This window comes from Pipistrellus kuhlii, unplaced genomic scaffold (assembly GCF_014108245.1).
Source record: "Pipistrellus kuhlii isolate mPipKuh1 unplaced genomic scaffold, mPipKuh1.p scaffold_m20_p_10, whole genome shotgun sequence".
In the NCBI taxonomy this organism is placed as follows: domain Eukaryota; kingdom Metazoa; phylum Chordata; class Mammalia; order Chiroptera; family Vespertilionidae; genus Pipistrellus; species Pipistrellus kuhlii.
The window spans coordinates 301,626-324,845 of record NW_023425405.1 but is presented as its reverse complement, the minus strand read 5'-3'; the positions used below and the strand labels follow the sequence as shown (position 1 = coordinate 324,845).

At 36.8% G+C, this 23,220-nt stretch overlaps 1 protein-coding gene across 3 annotated transcripts in view; it reads left to right on the top strand.

Moving 5' to 3' along the window:
- The window catches only part of BMT2 (base methyltransferase of 25S rRNA 2 homolog), a 78,802-nt gene extending 58,531 nt beyond the window's left edge, over positions 1-20,271 (top strand). For all 3 annotated transcript variants that reach the window (XM_036424722.2, XM_036424713.2, XM_045576071.1), the window contains 2 exons: positions 9,637-9,751; positions 17,949-20,271. In XM_036424722.2, coding sequence (XP_036280615.1) covers positions 9,637-9,751; positions 17,949-18,578 — 745 coding nt within the window. In that variant the 3' untranslated portion in view covers positions 18,579-20,271. The remainder of the gene's footprint in view (positions 1-9,636; positions 9,752-17,948) is intronic.
- Positions 20,272-23,220: the final 2,949 nt, after the last annotated feature.

Here is a 23,220-nt window from a genome sequence, read left to right as displayed (position 1 = left end):
CACTTCTGCCTGCCAGCCTGGTCACCCCCTAACTACTCTCCTGCCAGCCTGATCGATGCCTAATTGCTTCTCTGCCAGCCCCATCATCCCCAACTGCCTTCCCCTGACAACCCAGTCACCCACAAATGCCCTGCCCTGCACATTCCCTCTTTATTAGATAGGGTTTTTTCTTTAACGTATTGGATAGCCCTAACTGGTTTGTCTAGGTTAGGGGTGTCGAACTCAATCAGAGAAGGGGCCAAAATCTAAAATCCAGCCTAAATCGCGGGCCGAATGGTTTACTGAACAGTCATAAACTGACAATGTTAACCAGAAATGTGAATTTAAAATGAGTGGAACAATCTTTTCCTTAACAGTGCTGTTAACCAACTCACATGCTATCAAGGCTTTGGCCCGTGGGCCTTGTGTTTGACACGTGTGGTCTAGGTGGATGGAGCATCAGCCTGCAGACTCAAGGGTCCCAGGTTTGATTCCGGTCAAGGGCATGTACCTTGGTTGCAGGCACATACCCAGTGTGGGGTGTGCAGGAGGCATCTGATCGATGTTTCTTTCTCATAGATGTTTCTAGCTCTCTATCCTTTCCTCTCTGTAAAAAAAATCAATAAAAATATATTATTTTTAAAAAAGAAACATTTAATATTCCTCCATATCTGTCTGGCTGGTGTGACTCAGTGGTTGAGACCCCAGGGTGCCATAGCTGGGAGGGGAACTCGCTGTGGGGGTGCACTAGCAGGGGATCACGCCATGGGGGTGCACACCCCTCCCAGGCTGAGATCCCAGCCTGCTGCCGCTGGGAGGGGATCAGGCCATGGGGAGTGAATTTGTTTTTGTTTTTTTATAAAGGGTCAGGAGGGCCTCTGGACAGCATTTCACCAGGCCGCTTACTCTGCAGGCTCTCAGCAGCAGCCCTCCCTGAGACTGGGGGACTCCAGTGGGGCTGAGAGGACTGGGCGCCGCCATCTAGTGGGTATGGGTGCTGCCATTTTGTCACAGAGTGATGGTTAATTTGCATACTACTTTTTTATTAGATAGGATATTTCTAGTTTGTGTCCTGTGTATGTAATTACTAACTAATACCTAAACGGAATTAATAGGTAATTTTACTTTGATAGTATAGTCCAGGGATACAGGACTGTATCTATTTTTGGTTATTAGAGTCTAGGATTTTGGGCAGACAATTGAAGCAGCTTTCTGTAAAGGAGGTAAGCAGAAGAGTGTCTGCTAGTTAACTTTTGTTCCCATGAGGACAAGCTGTACTTCTTAAAATTGAAGTCAATGAGATATCGTTTCATATTTAAAAGAAATCTGCCTTTTTCTTAAGCTACTTTAAGTGATTTTTTTTTCTCTTGCAACTAGACTATACCAGACTAAGATAAAGCATTGTCTTTATCATTATTGCCTATACAGGGGAAGTCAGATGCTTCAAGTGGGTTATGTGAACCATCCCAAATCACATAAAATTTTGATTTGTATGTGATATGTGCATTGCTTTCTACTTGGAAAGGGCCATAGATTTTATCAGATATGTCACAGCCCCATGACTATGCCAGTTTTTATCCTGTATGTGGCACATTGAAAAAGGTGTCCCTTAGAGCTTTCTGCTGTTAAATATATATTAACAATCCGACAGAAAAACATTTTTCATGAAATATGGCCATTGAGAAAATTTACTAGGTAGTAACTTTTATTCATTTGAGTATGTCCAGCTGGAAGTTGATATAGACAGGTTTGAATTAGGTAAGAGAGTGGTATTTTATTCTGTCAGGGACTGATCTAAAATTTTAAGATTATAATTGACATTAGAGTACATCTACTCCAACTTCTTCAGTATATAGATGAGGAAGCAGACAAAAAAAAGGATAAATATAATTTGTAAGGTTACTTGGTAGTAAAGCACAAGTCAAGATAGAGTTCTGTTGATTATCTCCGAAGCCTTTTTACTGTACCCGACTTTCCCTCCCCACAATGGCAGAACTCAGGTACAAATCTTTTTTTTTTTCTTTTCCTTTTTTAAATTAAATTTATTGGGGGTGACATTGGTGAATATGATTATGTAAGTTTCAAGTGTGGGTTTTTATGTTACAAGAACGGTCTATTGCATTGTGTGCCTGCCACCATTTATTAGGACCCCTTACACCCTCCCCTCCCTTCCCTCTGGCAGCCACCAGTTATTTCTTTACATGATATTAGACCCAAAAATAGAATTTAGAGAATTTATAGACTTGAATGATAAAAATAATCTTTTATAAATTCACTTCTAATTAAAGTGTAGCACTTCCCTCTTTTAGGAATTTAGGTATCAAAGTTCAGTATCTATGACTTGGTCATTTATAGGAGTCATAGGTACTTAGGTATTATATTATAGATTCTATATATGTAAACATTGATTCATATCACTACTTTGAAATTATCTTACTAGATTCATTGCTAGATCCTCATTATTTATTGTGTTACTTAAAGAAACACATGTGACTATGTTGTAACTTTAAAAAAATACTATTTTGATAATTGTATTTCTTTTTATAATTAAGTTTATTCACTTAAAAGCATTATTTTGAAAAGGATACTAAATTTTCAAATAATAAAATGGAAAAACATGAATTATTAAGATATAAAACAAAAAACCTAAAACTGGCTTTCAACCTTGGCTATACAATACACTTATTTAGGGAACTGTATTTCATGCCACACCAATTAAATCAGAATGTCTGAGTGATTTTAAAGCTCCTAAGGTGATTCTAAAGAAAGTATGAAGGAGGGAGAAAAGAAAACATTGAACATATGGAGCAGATAGTGCAAAGTGCACTAAATCAGAATATATCACTAAATCACATTAAAAGTAAATGATCTAAACACTCTAGTTAAAAGATCGTCAGACTGTATTTAAAACTCCATATTATGCTGCTTATGAGAGACATATCCAAAATGTAAGACTTTAGAATAAATATCAGTTCTAGAAGTAAAGGAAGAGTTTTCATAACAATAAAAGGTGTGACTTAACAAGAAAATAAAATGTTTAATTTATATATGCCTACTAGTATAGCTTCAATGCATATAAAGCAAAACTGACAGATAGTAAGTCTACAGTAGTTTGGTGGAAGATTTGTTTTATTTTTTCCCAAAATAGTTGAATAAATTTCAAAAGTTCATGAGAAAGTAGACTAAGAGTAATATAATCCATACCCTTATATTCATCATCTAAGATTCATTAGTAGTTATTATTTTGCTACTTTGCTTCACATCTATGTGTGTGTGTGTGTGTGTGTGTATACTTTTTGTTTATTTTCTGAACCAATTGATTTAGTTTAACCCTAAATACTCTAGCATATATCACCAAAAATCAAGGACATTTGCCTATAATAGCGACAATACAATTTTCGTTATACTCGAGAAACTGATATAGTTATGTTATACACAGTTCTTACTCAGACTTTCCATTGATTCAAGGTCCATTCAAAAATTATGAATTGTATTTAGTTGTATAGGCTTCATAATCTAGAAAATTCCTGTCATCAGATTCATGTTAAACATTTTTTATACTTATTTTTATTGATCACAGAGATAAAGGGAGGGGAGAGAGAGAGAGAAGCATCCATGACAAGAGAGAATCATTGATCAGCTGCCTCCTGTGTACCCCAAACTGGGGATCAAGCCCGGAACTAGGGCATGTGCCCTGAATGGGAATCTAACAGTGACCTGTTGGTTCATAGGTCAATGCTCAACCACTGAGCAACATTGGCCAGGCCATATTAAACACTTTTGATAGGTGTTCTATAATAAATAGATGATGTCATGTTCTTCGTGTATCACTATGAAGGCAAAGGACAGTTAATCTCATTATTGGCAATGTTAAATTTCATTTTTTCTTTTTTTACGAAAATGGTGTCTACCAGACTCCTCCATTGTAAAAGGTACTTTTAATCTTTAATCTGTGGGGTTATACATGAAGACTGAGTGAGTTTCCTGTTCCTTGACTTCCCCCACCCCCACCCCCTGTGGCTTTAGCATCCATTAATGGTCATCCCAGAATAGAGGGTATCTATTTTTTTTAATTTTGTTTCATTTTTACTATTCTGGTTTGAAATGGTGATTTTTTTTTTTTCCTATCTTGCTGAAGCATTCTTCTGTAAAGAACTTTCCCCTTTTCCTCCTCTCTATTTTTAATTTTAAGTATCTCTCAAAATCAATGAAAGCATATCCTTGAGTGAAGCTTTTAAAAACATGTTACCAAAAAGCTTTATATTAACACTTGTGGATATGGCTAGAGCATCACTTAGAGGGACATTTTTAGGTTAAATGCATATATTATCAAGAAGAAAAGCTGGAAACCAATGAACGAGAATGTAAGTCAGCAAATAAGCACACTCCACCCCATCCACAAAAGTGAAAAGAAAATAATAAAGATAAGAGTAGGAGGAAAGAACAAAAATCAACAGAGGTAAAAGTTAGAATTGTTAAAACCATTAAAATTTAAAACCTCAGAAAGGAAAAGTCACAAATAATTTCAGAATTTATAAAGGGGAATGGAACTATATATATTGAAGACACTTAAAAGATAACAAAAGTAAAACTAATATTTTTGTGCTCATAAATTTTACACAACAACATAGTATAGTTTTAAAGAAATTAAATCAGTGGTTTAAAATCTCAAAAATAAAAGGACAGGTCCCAATGGCTTCATCAGCAAAAATGATTATGTTTGTACACAAACTGTAACTGGAACCAAGGTTTGCTGCCTGCACCATGAAAACCAAAGTCTTGAGACAGATTCTGGCAGAAAGGGAATGTTTTATTTGAGCACCTGCTTCTTAAGTAGTTCAGGGACTCTTGACCAGAGCCCATCTCAGCACCTCAGTGCAGGCAGGGATCTCTATGGGCGGGAGGGGGGAAGCAGAACAAAGCCATCATCAGGAGGAGGGGCTGAGATCATGCAGGCAGTGTCCTCGCTGGTCCCGATATGGATCTGTAATGTCAGCATGCTGGAACTGGTCACTGCTAGCCAAATTCCTGCAGTTGGCCCATCTGCGTCAACTGAAGTCATGGTCAAGACTGTTTCTTGTACAAGCAGGAACTGAAACTGCTGATGCCTGCAATATGCTTATAAGGAAACTGTCAGTATGAGTTCCTTTTATCTCTTTGTTAGCACATTTTATTCTAATTCCATTTCATGATTAGTCAGATATTCCCTGTTAAAAGATCTTTGAAAACAGAATTAAAGGAGATTTCCCACAGTCATTTTAGTAGTTTAGCATGACCTTGATATAACTCTTTATAGTCAGTACATGAAGGGAAAATTATAGTCTGGTCACTCATGAAGAGATGCAAACATCATAAAATATATATACACTCAATCATTATTCACATATCTGCAAATTCACCCATTCACTAAAATGTATTTGTAACCCCAATATCGGTATTAATGGCATTTTTAGAGTTATTTGTGGACATGTTCAGAGTGTGTTGTCTGACACAAACTTTCCCAATTGAAGTCAACAAGGTAAGCTGTCTTATTTCAGCTCTCCTGTCATGCACCAGTTAATATCAGGATTACGTTCTGATAAATGCATTCTTGGGTTATTTCCTCATTGTGCAAACATCACTGAGTACACTTACACAAACCTTGATGATATAGCCTACTACACACCAAGGCTACAAGCCTGTACCGGATGTTTATGTATAAAACAGCATGAGATGTATAAGGCGGACATATAAGCCTGCTGTCAGCTGCTACCACTATAATTCAGTATACCATTCTATTTTTTTATAAGTAGAAAGAATACATTCTAACATAATGATAAAACGTGTAGTATAGTAAATACATAAACCAGCACCCATTGTTTATTATCATTATCAAGTATGGCGTGCTGTGCATAGTTGTATGTGCTATATTTTCATAAGACTAGCAGCACCATAGGCTTGTTTATACGAGCATCACCACAAACACATGAGTAATGCATTGCTACTTTATGATGTCACTAGGCAATAGGAATTCTTCAGCTCCATTATAATCATATGGGATAGATTTGTGTCATATATAAAAATCCAAACTTTGACTGAAATGTCATGTAGAGCATGGCTGTATACGGAAGCCATTTTCAGTCTATTTAGTGTCATAGTTTTTGCATTTTAGTTTATGATTTCACTTTTAAAATGGTCTCTAAACTTAGTGTTGAAGTTCTGTCTGGTGTCTTAAGCACATATGCTATTAATGCCTTACAGAAAAAATACCAGTGTTAGATAAACTTCCTTTAGACAAGAGCTATAGCGGTATTGGCTATGAATTCAGCATTAAAGCATCATAATATATATACTAAATAAAATATCTTTATAAACAAAAACACACATAAATCCAAGTTATGTGTTGATCCGTTGACAAATGTTGTAACCAGAAGCCTAGGCCTATATATCCTTTAGGTGCCATGTTTCAGTAACTGCCACTACTATTTATGCATACATAAAACAAATACTCTTAAGAAAAGTATAAAATATCAAAACAAAATTAGATCTTTCCCAATAATGTAAGGTTGATTTAACACTACACAATTAATGAGTATACTCTACCATATAAACAGATTTTAAAAAAAGTCATTATCTGAATAGCTGAGTAGAATGCATTTGATAAAATCCAATAGATTTGTGTTAAATTAAAAAAAAAACACTAAAATATAAAAAGTTTTTCAAACTTTAACAAGTATACAAAACCTACAACAGTCATATTTAATGGTAAAACACTGGAATGATCTCTCTGAGAGAGAGGAGGACAAAATAGCAGGACTGCTAGTTTTCTGTTGAACATTGTATTAGAATTCCTGGGCAAAGCAGTGAAGCAAAAAGTAGATGGAAGTTTGGATGTGTGGATAAGACAGGAAAGGATGAATATAGGTGTCGTTTCTCACAGACTCTATAATTATATATCTAGATTAGAATACCCAAAATAATACTCAGTTAATCAGTTGAGGTAACAGGAACTTAGTCAAGTTGCTAGATATACAATCATTATATAAAAATCAATTCCATTTCTGTAACCAACAATGAAAAATGAAATTTTAATAAGTTTATCCATAGGGGGGAAGCAATAATAGCATAAAATAACATATTGCCAGCAAAAGATGTATAACCATTCAAGAGAGAATTATAGAGTTATTGGAAGACTAATTAAAAGAAAACCTAGCCGGGACCGGTTTGGCTCAGTGGATAGAGCGTCGGCTTGGGGACTGAAGGGCCCCAGGTTCGATTCCGGTCAGGGGCATGTACCTTGGTTGCGGGCATATCCCCAGTAGGGGGTGTGCAAGAGGCAGCTGATCAATGACTCTCTCATTGATGTTTCTAACTCTCTATCTCTCTTCCTTCCTCTATGTACAAAAATCAATAAAATATATTTTAAAAAAAAAAGAAAGAAAGAAAAAAAAAGAAAACCTAAACAGATGGACAATTATGCCATTTCTGTGAACTGGAAAATTCAGTGTTGTAAAGATATTCTCCCCAAATGGTCTTTAGACTCAATGCCACTATAATTAAAATCCCAATGGAATGTGTTAAATAAAGGTAATACTATACAGCAATGAATGCAAATTAATAGCAATTATTGTATACAAACACATGACTTTCACAAAATTAATATTAAATGAAAAAAGAAAGTCACAAAAGCAAATGTATAGTATGTGAAACAAAGCTGTATTATTTAAGCACTCAGTCATAGGTAGTAAGACTATAAAAGGACATCATTATCATTTAAATCAGTTAGTGAATACAATTACAGATAGGGGTAGTGGATGTCAGCAGGGAGGGTCCTGCTTCCAGAGTGCAGGCAGTGATATATTTCTTGGCCTTTGTACTAATTACTTTGTTTACTTTGTAATTAGTCTTTATTTTATTTATTTTATTGATTTCAGAGAGGAAGGGAGAGCGAGATAGAAACATCAGTACATTGGCTGCCTCCTGCACGCTCCCCACTGGAGATCAAGCCCAAAACCCTGGCATGTGCCCTTGACCAGAATTAAACCTGGGACCCTTACGTCTGCAGGCCACCACTCTATCCACTGAGTCAGACCAGCTCTGCTAGGGCTGTAATTTCTCTTTAAACTGTAGATATATGCTTGGTATAAATAGAAAATTTAGGAGCTAAACCAAAGATTTTGAAATGGACTAAGTATTGTTAGTAATATTAAGAATTAATGTTTCTAGTTAGTCCATGATATTAAGCTATCGGTGATTGTATCATGATGTTGAATTATGTTGAATGATTAAAATACTCCATCTACATAGAAACTTTCATTTGTAATATGCACTTTTAAAAATCAAGACTATCATAAAATTTTTGCTAACCAGATTACTGGTATAGAATTTAGTGTGAGGCAAATTCTGCTTTTATTGTGCTCAGGAAGAGCATTAATAAATGAACCACAAAACGGTTTTATTTATAAAATGATTTTAACAACTAGCAATAATATTTAGCACATTTTAAACACTTATCATGGACCAGATATTGGGTCAAGTAGTGTTAATGCATTATCTCATTTAGTCCTGAAAACAACTCTTAAGTGTGAGTGCCATTATTGTCCCCACATTACAAGTAAAGGATTTGATGCCAGTTTCTCTAATGCCAGAACTCTCATTTTTAATCCCAAGTAAGAAATAGAATGACAATCTAGTAGTGTATATAGTGTTACATATTGTTATAAATTCTAATTTATCATAACTGGTTACCACTTGGTATTCAAATTTGTATTAATTCAGCAGCAAATGTCAGCCATATGCCAGCCATTTCTGTGGCCCTATCTACTGGTCTTTTGCTCTGTTTAGCCACAGCTTCTGTGGGGTCCTTCAGCCTGGCCTGTGCCCTTTCACAATCTGGGACCTCTCAGAGGATGTCAAAGAGTTGATTTCAGCCCTATCCCGTAGGCCAGGCTGAGGGACCCCACTGGTGTACAGATTCGTACACTGGGCCTCTACTAATGTATAAAGGAGAGAAACTAGACAGGTTCTCTCTGCTCTGTAGAATTTAAGGAGCTAGGATTGTGTTTTTACCCCATTATTTTCTACATTTTCTTTATTTTTCCAACATCCACTTATAATCTTTTTTTTTTTAAGTTAGTGAAATGGCATATGTCTGAAGTTGATTTTTATTATTGCTGTATTGTCTGAATATTAGAATTATTGGTTTTAGGCCAGTGTAGGTTTTTTTAGAGTCTGCATGGCATGTGATGTTGGAACAGTTCGAATACAAAAGCAATAATGAAAATTCATCACTCTACTATTAAGCCAAACATTAGAGACTTGAATAAATGTAAACTAATGCCTCACTTTTTATTGTCTTTCTAACCTAGATTTTTTATTATAAATATCAAATTTATAATATCATATACAATAGGTTTATTGTTATATAAATAAGTGTTTTTTAAACTATTTGGCTTTAATTTCAAATATTTTTTTTTCTCAAATGTGATATTGATAGATATAACCCACATAAACAAAAACTCTTTAAGGTCCTCAGTAATTTTTAAATGTGTTAAAAGCATCTCAAGACCAAAAAGAAAAGCTAAAAATCTATATGAACTTCTTAATTTTTAGATGTTTGAATTTTGCTTATAATTTATTTTATTTTGCTTGTTATGAGACAAAATAATCTGTTTTTAGGTTACTACAAACCTCAGGGAAGATCAGATTACTTGATGTTGGCAGCTGCTTTAACCCATTTATGAAGTTTGAAGAATTTCTAACTGTTGGCATAGACATTGTACCTGCCGTAGAGGTATGTATAATTAGGTTTTATTTTGTTTTGAGACTTGAATATTTTACATGCATATTTACAAAGGAAAAGCATTGTCTTTACATTTTTGAAATATATTTAGTGTGTACATGTTGATATTTTTTTCTATTCAAAAATAAATATACATTCAATTAAAAATTTTTAGCATTTATTTAACCAATATTAACTTGACGTATACCATATTTGTATTTATTTTCTCAGTTTTTATTCCCTGTTTATAATTTATTTTTGCAATCAAGAATATTTACTAAATTAAGCCGAAACTGGTTTGGCTCAGTGGTAGAGCGTTGGTCTGCGGACTGAAAGGTCCCAGGTTCGATTCCGGTCAGGGGCATGTACGTTGGTTGCAGGCACATCCCCAGTAGGGGGTGTGCAAGAGGCAGCTGGTCAATGTTTCTCTCTCATCGACATTTCTGGCTCTCTATCTCTCTCCCTTCCTCTCTGTAAAAAATCAATAAAATATATTTTTTAAAAAAGAATATTTATTAAATTGGACAGATTTTCAGATAGCTGTAGTGTTTGGGCTTTTGATTGATTTATTTTTTAATGCATCTCTTTCTAAAATGTATTGTGATGTAGAGCCATTATGGAATAGTGGAAATAGCAAGGGCTTTGGGGTTAACCAAAACTTTATTTAATTCCACTATATGTACTTAGTAAATGAAACTGCTTACCTTTACATAGAATGTATCTTCTACTTTTAACAGGAGAATTTTTTTAGTGACATAAATTTAAAATGTCTTCCATTTTACTTTTGAAGCAACACCAGGCACAAACAAAATTACAAATTAACTTTTTATTTTTATAAAGAGAATACTTGTTAGAATACAAATTCTTTGGCTTAGGAATTCCCCCCCCCCCCTTTCTCACTACTATGTTATCAGCACCTGGAAACATGCCTGGTACATTAAGTACCTTTTTATTTATTTATTTTTTAATGTTACTTGAGGAAAAATATTTAAAGCACCTAGCAAAATACCTGTTAAATAGTGAATGCTAAAGAAATGTATTCTGTCGTTATTGAAATGTTTGTAATTGAAGATTTAACTTTTGTATGGGTCTTTATGATGATTAGATCTCTATGAGTTAACATTGAGGAACAAGGAAATTCTAAAACCATTAGTGTTATCTCTATTTCCTACAGATAGACAAATGTTTGCTTTATATTAAAATAGTTCTTCTTAGCTTTTCACTGCAGGTGCTCTAAGGAGCCATAGTTTTAAAGAGCTGGTGACTCTGGCCTTCCTTCCTCAAGACACATACTACTGCTAGAGCTGACCTTCAGGGACTGCTAAGACATGACAACCATTGATCTGAACCTCAGGCTTAAATATTATTCTTAAAATATCTTTATTTGTTTACAGAGGGGCTATAAACTTTCAACTAAAACAACTGCTGTACGTAAGTTTAGTAGTACAATCAGACTTCCACAGTTTCAGAACCCTATAATTAAAAGGAAGAGACTTGCTCTTCCAGCCAAGATGAAGTAACGGGGACCAGACTGATCCTTTTTTCCCCTGCCTTAGGCAATAAAAACGTGAACAAAATATTCAAAATAATTTATAAGACATTAGACAATGCTAGATAATAAAGGACAGTGATCCCCAAGGGACTGAAACAAATTATATGAGCCCTAAAATTGCACCAGTATATAGCCTCCAGATCATTTTCAGGACATGGCACAAAGAGTTGATCACAATCCAGCTGATCCTCCCGAGTTGTGGAGAACGAGCTGAGAGTTCCAGCAGACTGAAACAGCTAGGATTCCCAGGGCAGAGTTCCAGAGAAAGGAGGGCTGCACATAGGGAAGATTCCAAGGCCTGCAGAGTCCGCCTTCAGTACACGGTGGAGTTCTGCCAGTGTGTGTGCAGAAAACTAACCGAGACTGGAGGAAGCACCACCTGAAAGGACTAGAGGTTACAGTGCTTGGCACTCACTCAGGCTGGAAATAGCCACTCTGGAAAAAGACATGTTAGAGGACTACAAGATAAAAATCTCTCCCCTAGAATCCCAAATCGAGAAAATATTGTTCAAAAATAAAACAAAATATTTTTTTTCAAACAAGCAAAAGCTGAAAGAATTGAAGACTATCAGCAAGCTTACATTACAAGAAATATTAAAGAAGTGCTTCAGCCAGATGAAGATATAGATTTACACACAAAAATGGAGAGTATAGGAAAGAATAACTTTATAGGTAGTAAAAAGATATAATCTTGCCTAAACCGGTTTGGCTCAATGGATAGAGTGTTGGTCCCGGGTTCGATTCCGGTCAAGGGCATGTACCTTGGTTGCAGGCATATCCCCAGTAGGGGGTGTGCAAGAGACAGCTGATCGATGACTCTCTCTCATCGATGTTTCTAACTCTCTATCTCTCTCCCTTCCTCTCTGTACAAAATCAAAAAAATATATATATAATTTTTTTTTAATCATATAAGGTCTTTAAAAGGTAACTGTCCATTGTTATGGGTCAAATTCTATCCCCCCCAAAAATGTGAAAGAGTTGTAACCCCTGGTGTGCGACTTTATTTAGAAGATGGGATCTTTTAAATGGTAATCAAGTTAAAATTAGGTCGTTAGGGTACGCCCTGATGACTGAGTGTCCTTATGAAAAGAAATTTTGGCATAGAAATACACACACAGGAAGAATATGTTGTGAAGATGAAGGCAGTGGGACGATGCATCTACAAGTTAAAGAACACCAAAAATTGCCAGCAAACAAGCTAGAAGTAGGGCATGGAACAGATTCTTCCTCACAATCCTTAGAAGGACCAACCCTGCAGTTAGCTTGATTACTGACTTCTAACTGTTAGAACTATGACATTTCTGTCATTTAAGCCACCCAGTTTTTGTTATGGCAGCTCTAGCAAACTAATATAACCATTTATACAAAAATAATACAGAGTGAGGTTTATACTGTATGTAAAAATAAAATATATAACAACAACAGCCCAAAGAATAAGAAAGGGAAATGGAAATATACTATTTTAAGATTCTTATACATGAAATATTATTTGAAGGTATACTATAATACATTAAAGATATACACTATAAGTCCTAAAGCCAGCAAAGGAGATAAATTCAAATCATAAAAAATTCAACTTATTCCAAAGATGGCAAAAAAAAGGGGGGGAGGGGGAGGAAACAATGAACAGATGGAACAAATAGAAAATAAATAGCAGGGTTATAGACTTAAACCTAAGTGTATCCATAATCACTGTAAAGCTACGGCATAAATACCTCAATTAAAAGGCAGAGATTGTCAGATTGAATAAAAAAGCATTCATCACCCAAATGTATGCTGCCTATAAGAGATGCACTTCAATTATAAACACACAAATAGATTGAAAGCAGGAAAATGGGTAAAAGAAAGCTGGTATGGTTATATTATAAGCAGACGAAATGGGTTTCAGAATAAAGAATATTAATAGCAATGAAGATGTTCATTTCAAAATTATAAAAGGGTTAATTCATCCAGAGTACAAACCAATCCTAAACATTTAGGCATCCGATACCAGCTTCAAAATACACAAACCAAAAATAGTAAGGAAAAATAGATATTTATAAAATTATAGTTTGAGATTTTAATACCTTTCTCTCAATAATTGATAGAACAGTTGGAACATCAGTCAAAGAAGAACTCACCAGGATAATTGGACTACATTTTGGAATGAAGATAAACAGAAGCATAAGATACTAACATCCTGAGGAAATCATTAAAGTAGCACTTTGTGGAAACTTTTCAGTACTAAACACCTTTAGTAGAAAACTAGTGACTCCATGCATGAAATTTGTGCACATTGAGAGGGAATTGATTAGAGGAAATATTTTAATATTAGTATTTGCCCTTTCTCTATGATAAAAGTGTCAGAAATAAAAGAAAATTAGTAAAATGTATATGAAATTTATCCTCCTGTCAGAGTCTAGGGCACACCACGGGACCCAGAGTCAAGTCCCTGCCCACCCACGTGTCTCGAAATTGCGTCCGACTCAGACCTGGCTGGCCCACCCCCATTAGGCTAGCTCCAGACCTGGCCAGCCCCACCCCTATCAAGCCCCTCGTGGGGGGAAGAGGGGAAGGGGCCGCAGCATGAGGTTCACCATCAAGCCCCACCACCAGGCAGGAGACACAGCCTCTGGTCCCCTGGCCCAGCACCAGGGTGGAATTCATGGCCTGAGGCCCCCAGGCCAGGGCAGGGGCATGCCTTGAGGTCCCCATCAAGCCCCACTGGGCAGGGGGCGCGGCCTCCGGTCTCCCAGCCCGGCACCAGGGCGGGAGGGGGGGGGGGTGCAGCCTCAAGTTCCACAGCCAGGTGCCAGAGTGTGGAACGTGGCCTCAGGTCCGTTAGCCCAGTGCCGGGACACAGAGCGTGGCCTGAGGTCCTCCATCAAGCCCTTCCAGGCGGGGGGTGTGGCCTGAGGTCCCCCAGCCTGGCTCCGGGGTGGGGGCACCGCCTGAGGCCCCTTGGCCTGGCACCAGGGCAGGAGGTGCGGCTTGAGGTCTCCTGTCAAGCCCCAGAGGCAGGAGGCACAGCCTCAGTTCCCTGCTGATGGCTCGTTATGGGAACTCGACCTCTGCTGTGGGCACAGCCATCTTGTGTTACTGTATCCCCACCTCTGTTGTGGATGCAGCCATCTTGTTATAGCATAATGGTCAATTTGCATATTCCCTCTTTATTAGATAGAATATGGAAAATCTCAATGCAATGAGATCAGTTTTTTCAACTAGAAAAAAAAAACCACACTAAATCCAAAGAACAAGAAAGAAAATAATAAAAATCAGAGCAGAAATCTTATCTAAATGAATGAAATAGGAAAATACAGAAAAAGAAGAGAAAACAGCCCAGCAAGTCGTGGCTCAATGGTTGAGTCAGCCTGTGAACCACTGTTGCAACAGTTTAATTCCCAGACTGGACACATTCCCGGGTTGTGGGCATGCAAGAGGCAACCAATCAATGATTCTCATCATTGATATTTCTCTCTCTCCTGCTTTCCTCTCTGAAAATGATTTTTAAAAAAATATGTTAAGATGGAAAAAAAAAAAAGGGGGGGGAAATTGAGAGTGATGTCAGCATCATGGCAGCATGAGAAAACCTCTTAGTCTCCTCTCTTAAAGGCACAGCAGGCTGGACAACTGTAATTCATGAAAGGATTCCCTGATCAATACGAAATGTCTGAGTGACCGCACACTGAGTCACCTGAAGGCGGGCTGTAAAGGGAGCAGGAGGGGCATGGGGGCAGGGCGGGCAGAGACGGGAGCTGCAGAAACAGGCCGGCGATTGCAGCAGCCGCAGCAGGTGGGATAGAGGTGCAGTAGGGTTGCAGCCTCCTCTCTGAGGGCTGGGGGCTGGCGCACATGGATGCTGAGCCCCGGGATAGAGACAGTGGGGAAATGGTGCCAAGGGTAGCACTGCTGTCAAGCAGCCACCATCACCAAAGAAAAGTAAAAAGCCCCCCCGGCACCCGCCCTCCTGTAGCCTGCCGTTTCCAGCGGAGGCAGCAGCAGAAGAAAGTTGTGAAGGAGCAGAGGCAACGTTTTAAAGGAGTGGCCTATTCTCATTGAGCTAAACCCAGTAGAAAGCATAAAGCTGCAGATGTTCATTTCCAAATGAACCCACCCACCTTCCCTACCTAAGCCACCCCACCCATTGCGGTGGAACCTGGTAAAGGCAGACAGGACACCTCAAAGAGTGCGGGGCAGCTGACTGCCTCTGGCTGCAGGAAAACAGCGGGGAACTCAGACCTGGATTCCCATCACTGGCCACACACCACCACAGATGTGTTGCCCAGGACTCGGGCAACTATTTGTAGAAGGGATGCCCACCTCCTTGGAGAACACAGGCCATTTTCCACACTGAAGCAGCATCGCCCCACAGAGTCCCACAAGTTGCAGTACTGCAGATAAGAGAAAACAAAATTTGCACTGTAGCACTGTGTACTGGAGAACAAGAAAGAACTCTGTTTATCAACCTTCAGGGTACACATCTCAGCTACAAAGACAAACGTAGACTCAGAATGAGGAGTGGAAAATGATAACCCAAGAAATGGTATCCAGAGAAAAGTGTGTATCACTGTACTTATATCTGACAAAATAGATTTCAAGATGATAAGAGTAAAAAGAGACAAATATTTACTTTTATACTGTTAAACAGGACAAGACTTCAAGAAGACTTAACACTTCTTAATATATATGCACCCAATCTAGGAGCACTGAAATATATAAAGCAACTACTAACAGAACTAAAGGGAGAAACAGGCCAAAACTCAAATACTGGCAATGTCCAGCTCAGGTGATTGGGTATGTTGTGCCACCTACCGGATACCTATTAAATAAGGCCATTCTACCAAGCACAGGAGGTTATATAGAAACAAACACAGGGAGGCTGCCAAAATGAGGAAACAGAGACATGTCCCAAATGAGAGAATAGGACAAAACTCCAATAAAACAACTAAACAAAATGAAGACAATCTACCAGATGCAAAGTTCAAAACACGGTTATAAGGATGTTCAGTGATCTCAATGAGGACTTCTACAAAGAGAATGTATAAAAAAGAACCAGTCAGAAATGAAGAATACCTTAACTGAAATGCAGAATGTATTATAGGGAATTACTAGTAATAGTAGAGTAGATGAAGCAGAGAATCAAATCATATATTTGGAAGATAACAAAGCAGAAACACACAATCAGAACAGCAAAAAATAAGAAAAATCCAAATAAATGAAGATTGTATAATGGTCCTCTGGGATAACTTCAAGCATATCAACATTTATATCATGGCAGTGCCAGAAGGTAAAGAGAGAGAGCAAAGAATTGGAAACTTACATGAAAAAATAATGGCAGCAAACTTCTCTAACCTGGTGAAGGAAATAGACATACAAGTCCAGGAAGCACAGAGAATCCCAAGCAAGATGAACTCAAAGAGGCCCACACCAAGGCACATCGTAGTTAAAATGGCAGAGGTTAAAGACAAAGAATAATAAAATGGCAATAAGTACATATCTATTAGCAATTTCTTTAAGTGAAATGGATTAAATGCTCCAATCAAAAAGCATATGGGGGCTGAATAGATAAGAAAATAAGACCCTTATATATGCTGTCTACAAGACACTCACTTCAGATCAAAAGACACACACATTGAAAATAAAGAGATGAAAAAGATATTTCATGCAAATGGAAACAATTGAAAAGCTGGACAGCAATACTTATACCAGATAAAATAGACTTTAAACCAAAGGCTATATAATAAGAGACAAAGAAGGACTCAGCAATTCTAGTTCTGCTATTTATCCACAGAAAAGCAAAACACTAAATCGAAAAGATAGAGACAGCCATATGTTTATTGCAGCATTATTTGCAATAGCCAAGATGTGGAAACAACCTAAGTGTCCATCAGTGGATGAATGGATAAAGAAGAAATTGTGTGTATATACACGGTAAAGCAAAAGTAGATTTACAGATGTGAGTACGTGAGACAGTTTATTCGTATATTATTAATTCTTGTATTATTGTTATACGAACAACTGTAAAGCTACTTTTGCCCCAACTTGTATACAATGGAATATGACTCCACCATAAAAACGTATAAAATCTTGTCATCTGCCACTATAAAAACTATAAAATCTTGCCATCTGCAACAACATGGATGGACTTAGAGGTTATTGTGCTGAGTGCATTAAGTACAGCCTAGGGAATGTAGCCAGTATATTTTAATAAGTATGGTGTTATGTGGGTATTAGATTTATTGGGGTGATCATTTAATAAATTATGTAATGTCTAATTGATGCATTGTATACATGAAACTAATATAATAATGTATGTCAGCTGTAATTGAAAAGTAAAAAAGTACTTAACATAAAGAAAACATTTCTGTTAAATCTTACCTCAATTAAATTTCAAATAAGCCCTTATTTTTTAAAGATATGTATATTTAAAATATTTCTGATTTCAAATTACATGTTTTTAAATGGCAACTAGAAATTATCTAGGATGCATTACTCTGTGATTATTTTGACTAAAAGTTTTGATTAAATAACTGTGCAGATGGAATAATTTAGAAGGGAAAGGTACATAACTAAAGTTTGAATTATAGAAATGCTTTGAAATAGTTTGGTATAAACTCTATGTAATAAGGTGGAAGTAATTTTGGAATTCTAACGTGCCTTGTTTTTCTCCTTCTGCAGAGTGTATACAAATGTGACTTCCTCAACTTGCAGCTTCAGCAACCACTCCAGCTTGCGCAGGATGCTATAGATGCCTTCTTGAAGCAGCTGAAAAACCCTATCGATTCTCTTCCTGGAGAACTTTTCCATGTGGTTGTTTTCTCTCTCCTTCTTTCTTATTTCCCATCACCTTACCAGAGATGGATTTGTTGCAAGAAAGCCCATGAACTGTTAATGTTAAATGGTTTATTGCTTATCATCACACCTGATTCCTCCCATCAGAATCGTCATGCCATGATGATGAAAAGCTGGAAGATTGCTATAGAGTCCCTGGGCTTTAAACGTTTCAAGTATTCAAAGTTTTCACATATGCATCTGATGGCATTTAGAAAAATATCCCTAAAAACTACAAGTGACTTGGTAAGTAGGAACTACCCTGGGATGTTATATATTCCTCAAGATTTCAACAGTATAGAAGATGAGGACTATTCTAACACTTCCTGCTATGTTCGGTCAGACATAGAAGATGAACAACTGGCATATGGGTTTACAGAGCTCCCTGATGCTCCCTACGACTCAGATTCTGGAGAAAGTCAAGCCAGCTCCATTCCTTTCTATGAGCTAGAAGATCCCATATTGCTTTTAAGTTAATATATAAACAGAAAACCTTTCATTCCAGACTCCTAAACTATTTGCTTACACTAATGGGAAATACTAGCATGAACTCAGTACTTAAAACCTGGTTTGCAAAGGAGAAATGCAAAGGTTGACAGAGTTTGCTATTTTTTTCTACTTTTGGATTTTAAAATTTATTCTTATATAAAAATCTTAAAGTTTCATGCAGAGTGTGACTCTTGCCATAGCAGAAACCACTGTTACATTAGCATTTAGCACTCAGATGTCAATCATAGAAAGATATCTTTTTCTTAGTATTGTGAAAAATGAAGCATAATTTGCTATGTATTTTTTTCATATTTTCAATGTTGACTTTAAACCATTGCAATATGAAACTTTGAGATGTGTAGAAAATTGTATTGATAGATTGCACTTTGATGGTTAACCAGTTAAGTGTATCACAGAAATAGGTTGATGTAGTTGTTTTGTGATGCACTTATTCTTTTTTCTAACTAAATTTTTGTTACATAAAGCCTTTTTTTTTTTCTTTTTTCTTTTTTCAGTTTTATCTGGTGATCCAATATTTCCTGAACTTTTTGGAATTGACAGTAATTTTTGTCCTTGTTCTTGCTCATTTGGCAACATCAGACTCTGGGGGAGAGATTTCCCCCTAAATATGTATTGTAATTTGATTAGCACAGTACAAAAACCATTGCCAAAGTAGAGTTTTCATAACTTTCTTGTTGATTTGAACTTTGGTGTTAAATATATTTAACTGTGCAAGTTCACTTCTGTTTTTTTAAATTTAGAATTCATTTACAAATTATTCTATTTAAGTAAGGGACAATATAATATTCAATATTGACCTAAAACACCTTTATGAAAGGGTTTGCACTTGTAAGAGAGCTTATGTTTTATCTAGACTAACTTTTTGTAAAGGGTCCTCACCTTTCCACTAAGGAGGTATACTGCACTATAAGTCTGAAATTATATAGAAAAAAAAAAATCAAAAGTAACCTCTGCTGGTAGTCTCATAAAATGGTTTTGAGCTTTTGGTATTCTTATATAGCATTTCTATATAAATGCTAACTAAAATTTTCCTTTGAAAATATAAATCATTCATTGGCTGTGGAAATTTGCCCTTTCCACATTGATAAATCTTTCTGTGTTTCTGAATCAGAAGCAAATGGTTAAGGAGAAATATATGTCCAAACAAGACAAGATTTAGTTTAAATAGATAAGAATATTTAGTCTATGTTGTCTTATCAGCCAGAAATTGTCATGTAAATTATCATTTTTAAGAGTGCCACTGTGTGGATTTTTTTTCAAGTGGTTTTTACATTAAAATTACCTCATACTGAGGTTTTTGCACTGAAATATCAGTTTCAGATTTCATGGTTAATGTATGTGTGTGTGTGTGTGCCTGTGGGTGTGTGTGTGTTTGTGTTTAAAGAAACTTGTATTTTCAATAGTTAATCCTAAATTTCATAAAATGCACTTCTTGATTCTGATAAAACTGATGTTTTTGTGCTTATTGTGAATCGCCATAGTTAATTTTGAATGTCAAACTTTATTTAGAAGTACAAATGTATCTTTTAAGATACAAATGGTTGAATGTGTGTATCTGATATTTCAAATTAAATTTCACATTCTGAATCAAAGTAATAAGATTGTAATTAACCTAAAAAAGTCAGTTAACTAAATGCAATAAATATTGGTTGCTCAAATATGCAAGAAGTAACTTGAAATTTTTCCTTTACTTTCAATAGCTTTTAATAGGTTCTTTAATAATTAAGATTGACTTTTCTTTCCAGTTAAGCACTGCAGGTCAAGTTTTGTAGCTCCCCTAAAAGAAAGAAAAAAGCATGTGTTTTAGTAATACTTCTTTTACCATACTGTTTTCTTTGATTTGACTAAATACTATCTTAAGGGCAAAGAAAAAGATATACCAATGAAAGTGCTTTGAAAGTAAATGAAAACAGTGCTTTTGAGATCCGGGTGTAAGCACTACCTTGGAGTCAGCGTTTGTATTACAGCTACATGTTGGTGCTATAAATTCTTCCGATGTTTTTACAGATGTTGATTCTGCTTATGCTCTAAAGTGGGCATGATGTATTTTAAGTAGTAGTTTACAGAAAAATATCTTTATAAAACCTATATTTCCACTTATTGTTAAGTTTCTTTGAATTTATAAATATCATTTGTTATTGTAAATTCAGCTTGTTCAAATTAGGATAGTAATGATTTATTTTTTTTATTAAACAAACACATGTTCTATCAAAGCCAATTCAACGTATAAGTGATAAAATATAAATAGTCATGTGGCTTGGCGTGTAATGGCAAGAAAAGTCAATAGAGTCTTCTAATACTGTATTAATATGGATACTCTTGAGAATTATTTCATTTGGATATAAAGAAGTAAGGTCCTCCTGATTTATTCACAATTAGATTCTCCAAAATAATTTAGTGTTTCAAAAACAAATGATCTTTTGGTTGGATTCTTGAGGATCAGTGGTTTATATAATAGTTGCCAAGTGGTGGGAGGTGGCATATCTGAAAGTGTTGTATGTTTTTCACAATTTGTGAACAATGAACATTTATTACAATTTTTAAATTTTCTAATATACATTGTCCATTACTTGTAAACTGAACGTGTTGTGGGTTTTAACCCACCTCATTAAGTGGTTTCAAAATGGGGAGGCAATTTAAAACTTGAATGACTTAGAGTTTTCTAGCTATGTTTATCTTGTCACTGTATGTCAGACATATCATACTCCACTTTCCTTGAAAGTTATTTACATCAGAGATAATTTTGGAAGACAGCAAGTAACAATTATAGTTTCTAAATTGCCACAGGCCTTTTTCACTAAGAATCCAAAAGATAACGTATTTCCCAAAGCCAGGCATGGATGAATGAAACATTCACCGGAAATAAGGTAGATGGGTTATTGCTAGGAAGAAGAGACTGAGCAGGCCAAATCCCTGGAGACTGCCTGTAAGAAAAAGATACTTAGGAAACAGACAGAAACAGACTGTCATAGGAGCTTTCTGTTTTCTAACATAATTGAAGCACTAGCACAGATTAAAGTACCAGAGCACAGGTTGCTGTGAAAACTGGGGACCTGGGGATTTTAAAGTAATAAGATAACACCCTTATTGAGAAGAAAGGTGATCTGCAGCTGTGTTATCAGAAGAATTATCAAAATAGGAGGGACCCTGTTGGCATGGAGAGTGGTGCCAATTGGAATGAGGAGCTACAGAGTAAGTGCTGGGATGCCACAAGCTATCTCTTTAGTCTTGCTTGATTCTTTAATTGAGGATTAATTACTATACTATTATACTGGAGTAGGTGGTACACAGCTGACAATGTAACTTTTTTAAAAATAGCATTAACATGAAATAACAAAAAGAAAACTTTAAAATTGCATAACAGCATATTCTTGTATTGCAGCAACTTGTGGTATATGTCGATGAAATATATTCACATGACCTTTTGGCTGATTCTTCTTAGCCAATCTAGATTCATTTTACTTAAATACGGGTATCCCTCATGGAAGGGCCAAATGTAAATGATGTTGTTACTCCCTAACTCTCCCATGGCGATCCTCATTCACTCCTGCAGCTTCCATGTGAAATCCCGGGGTGGGGAGGGACCAGTCTGTGCCCACCTTTGCACCAGCAAGTCCCTCTGCCTAGAACATCTTTATTGTATACTGGATTTGCAAGGCTAGTTTGTTATTAAGGCTTTAGCTTACATGTAACCTCCTTGGGAGTACAGCTGAACAAAAGAGGGGAGGGTTGGCTGCCTGCTGCGAGGAGAGCCAAACTCATGAGGCAGGCGCTGGTGCAAAAGGAAAGAGGTTTTATTCAGGAGCCACACCGCAGGGCCTGGGAGGATGGTGAACTCCCGTCTCCAGGACCATCTTCTCTTCCTGCCCAAGCCCCCAGTTCTTATAGGGATAAAGAGGGGAGGGCCTTTGTTTTTCTTTTTCTTTTTTCTTCTTTTCCCTCTCCACTTACCTTGTTAGCTTTTGGCAGGCTTGAGACTCTATCTAGTCATCTTCCTAGCTCATCCAGCTCATCCAGGGCCCTATCCATTCATATGTCTAGGTTTTGGCAAACTCAGTATAAACCTCCCCCTGCGCCATCTTGGCCAGTAGGAAGACTCCCAGGTGTTCTGCCTGCCTGACTCTGGTCACAACTCCCCCCTTCAAGACTCAGGACCCTTGTTATCTCAGGGTAAATGAATGGCGGTCCCATCTTCTGTGGTTTCTTCAGCTGTCAAAGGGCACAGTCTTACCTCTCCCCAGAACCAGAGATCCTTACTGTCTACTAAAAGGAGAGGTGGGTCACGAATGGAGGGAAGCCTTTATGTGAGGGAGGACGGTTGCTGTCTTTGGAAGATGGTATAGTATACATAGTGTCTAGAGGATGGAACTATTGAACAAACAAAGCTGGTAGACTGCTTCATATTTTGAGAGCCAGTGTTGTTAACGGGCTTCCAGAGTGAGACCTATTGTGCAGACAAGTGTTTAGTGAGGGGTATGCCTAGTAGTGCAGGGGAAATGGTAGTAAAATCAGAAACTGGATAAACTAAAGGATCCCCATGATCTAATCCAGAGCAGGGCTTTGGGTGGCACACGCAACAGCAAGATACATTTTCCAAGGAAAACACTGT